This window comes from Carlito syrichta, unplaced genomic scaffold, assembly GCF_000164805.1.
Source record: "Carlito syrichta isolate Samal-C Ts95f unplaced genomic scaffold, Tarsius_syrichta-2.0.1 Scaffold311906, whole genome shotgun sequence".
NCBI lineage: Eukaryota > Metazoa > Chordata > Mammalia > Primates > Tarsiidae > Carlito > Carlito syrichta.
The window spans coordinates 279,785-283,030 of record NW_007256002.1 but is presented as its reverse complement, the minus strand read 5'-3'; the positions used below and the strand labels follow the sequence as shown (position 1 = coordinate 283,030).

General features: G+C 39.3%; 1 protein-coding gene across 1 annotated transcript in view; it reads left to right on the top strand.

Annotated features, from left to right (window-relative positions):
• Positions 1-234: 234 nt before the first annotated feature.
• The window catches only part of LYVE1 (lymphatic vessel endothelial hyaluronan receptor 1), a 17,218-nt gene continuing 14,206 nt past the window's right edge, over positions 235-3,246 (top strand). Inside the window, exon 1 of the mRNA XM_008069282.2 lies at positions 235-731. Coding sequence (XP_008067473.1) covers positions 647-731 — 85 coding nt within the window. The 5' untranslated portion in view covers positions 235-646. The remainder of the gene's footprint in view (positions 732-3,246) is intronic.

The window sequence follows — 3,246 nt, the reverse complement described above, 5'->3', positions numbered from 1 at the left end:
GACTCAGGCAATCCCCTCATCTCGGCCTCCCAAAGTGTTGGGATTACAGGCTTGAGCCACCTGCCAGCCTTGACTTGATATTTAAATGGGCATTCACTTTCATGAGCTTCAGCATCACACCCCTCAGATAACAAGATTATGCAGCTGGGGCCGGGGGTGGGAGGGCAGTCACTGAATGTGGGAGGAAAAGAAGCAAGCTATGCTCACTCTCCTTTAGAGATAATCCCTTGGTGTCTATAAATGAATGGGCTCCACAGGCAATAATGAATGGTGTGAGAACTGAACTTGGAGGGGGGCGAGGGAAAGTGACAGGGAATATGGAAATTGGGAAAACATTCAGTAGTTCATGCTGTGCTATCTGCCTTCCTCATTTGTGTTTTCTGAGTCAGCATTAGCTAAATTTTCCAGAAAGCTATCCACAAAGTACAGCCTGGGCGTTCAAGAGACGTCACTCATTTCCCCCAGTGACCTTGACAAGTCAGAAGCTTGAAAGCAGGGAAATCCGGATGTCTCAGTTATGAAGTGGAGCAGTGTGAGCCTCAACATATTTTCAGAACTCGCCATCCAGACTGGTGATTGAGCATCTGCCTCTCATACTGCCAGTGGCCATCTGGAGTGATTCCCTTGCTCTGAAGGGGTTGGCACAATGGCCAAGTGCTTCAGCCTGGTGTTGCTGCTTGCTTCCATCTGGACCACAAGGCTCCTGGCCCAAAGCTCTTTCCGTGTAGAAGGTAGGTTTTTTCTTATCAGATTTCCAAGCTGAGACAAGGCAAGATCTTACAGACTGTCCTCAGCCTACTAAGCTCTTGACTGGATTGCTAGGAATGGGGGTGACACTCCATGTCAATAGCGGGTCTAATTGGTAGTCTTACTCTTCCAGAAATGTTTTCACCATGTTGTCAACTTCACCAAAATGAATTTTAACCTTTACCTTTTGTGTTTTCTTGATTTTCATTTTTGGTTATAGAATATTTTTAATGAGGATATTTTGAAATAAAACATTGAGGATAAATGATTTATTTTTAAAGTGTTTCATTGAAGGAACAAACCATGATTGTAAAATAAATTTAAAGTAATCACTAAGACCTGGGAATAATGGGTAACTTTCACCAAATATTGGCCTATTTTTATGTTTTGGCTCCCCAGGGAATATGGGAAATGCCAGCATAATTATTTTAATTTCAATTTTACTATACCTTACATGGAATGCAGTGTTTTAAATATGCAGTAGATAGAAAATTGCCTGGAAAAAAACTGTGAAAATATAAGTTCAAAAATTAAACCAGCAGTTCCATACCAAAGGAATGACTTAAAGTGATTTCTGGGCTTTTAATGTCTGAATGGAAACCTCATTCTGCAATGTAGGCAAAAAATTATAACCACGAATCACTCATTGCAACTTGGGACAAATGAAAATCTGAGCACATTAAAAGGAAAATGTGTGTTCCGATGCTGGAAGATGTCCTGAGATACAAAGTTGTTGGAAACAGACATCCAGAGTTGATTCATATATGTTGCATTTAATTTTATAAGGGAGTTTAGATTCACATGATTGACTTTTTTTCAAATGCCAGAAGTGCTACTTTCAAGTAAGTTTGAGCCTCTCTGAAATTCTCTGGGGGGACTCTCCCTTCTTCCCCACAAAGCTGCCATCATTCACACTATTTTGGACATTGATCTTTGACAATGATTCTCTCATACTCTGGATCATTCTCAATAAAGGCAAAAATTTCCTAAGGAAATTAAGTTTTTGAAACAGCCAAAAGTTATCATAACTGTGATGGCAGAATAAGGTGATTGATGTAGATGAGTGAAGGGAATGGGAACTATTTTTGAGGGCCAATATGTAGAGATCCAGAGTTAGGTGTAGATGTAAAATTTCATTCCTCTCAAGAAGACATTTTGTAGATGAAGAAGCAGGCTCAAGGGGCAAGTGACTCATTCAAGGCCACGCAGGAGTAAAAATAGTAAATCTTGGGTTTGAATTTAACTTTGTCTGACTTGTAAACATATATGATTATCTTATATCATATACACATATCTGACTCCTAAGCATATTCTATTATCTGATATATCTTGAACATATACAATCATCTGATGTCATATACATATATACTATATATACACACATATATATACTATATATATACTATGCTTGCTGTTTCCTAAGAAATCTTAAGAAAGAGTATACTGGAGTATCCCTTGGATTTCAGTTCCCTCTTTTTAATCACTAAATGAAATAGGAAAACATAAAATAACTCATATCTGTTGACTTCTTACTGGACTCAAGTCCCTGCTGGGTACAAGTTACCTAATTTAATTCTGACAAAAATTATGTGAGAAAGATATACTTATCCCCATTTTATAGATGAGAACACTGACTTGCCTGACATCCCAATAGCCAGTTAACAATTTTAAAAATATCCAAAGGTAGGTCTATTCACCAAGAATAAGTCTATCATTACTCTAAATAGTAGTATTTAGAGGCCAGGCACAGTGGCTCATGCCTGTCATCCCAACACTTTGGGGAGCCAAGGCCAGAGGATCACCTGAGCCCAGGAGTTCAAGACCAGCCTAGGCAACATAGAGACAGATCTCATCTCAATAAAATAACATAAAATAAAATAAAATAAAATAAAATAAAATAAATAAAATAAAATAACCAGGTGTGGTGGTGCACGTCTGTAGTTCCAGTTACTTATGAGGCTGAGGCAGAAGGATCACCTGAGCTCAGAAGGTCGAAGCTGCAGTGAGCCATGATCATGTCCACTGCACTCCAGCCTGGGTGACAGAGTAAGACCCCCAACTAAAAGAAAAAAATAGTATTTAGAGTAAAAATGAAGTGTGATAAGAGAGTAACAAGCCACTTTATAGTATAATAAATAAGCTTTCTCTGTGATCCATTCCCAAACAAGCAACCATAAGAGGTATGAGCAAAAGCAAGCTTATGAGCTAAAGAAGCCACATTCCAGGTCAAACATTGTGGTCAGATAATTCAGCCTAGCTGTGCACACACACGTGTGTGTGTGTGTTCATATCCCTATAGCACAGTGGAAGGCAGAACAGTATCATAGTTAAGATCTGGGATTTATACTCAGGTGCCGTGGCACACACCTGTAGTCCCAGCTACTCAGGGTGCTGAGGCAGAAGGACTGCTTGAGCCCAGGAGTTAAGACCAGCCTGGGCAACATAGCAAGAGCTGTCTCTAAAAAAAAAAGAAAAAAAGAAAGAAAAGGGAGAGAAAGG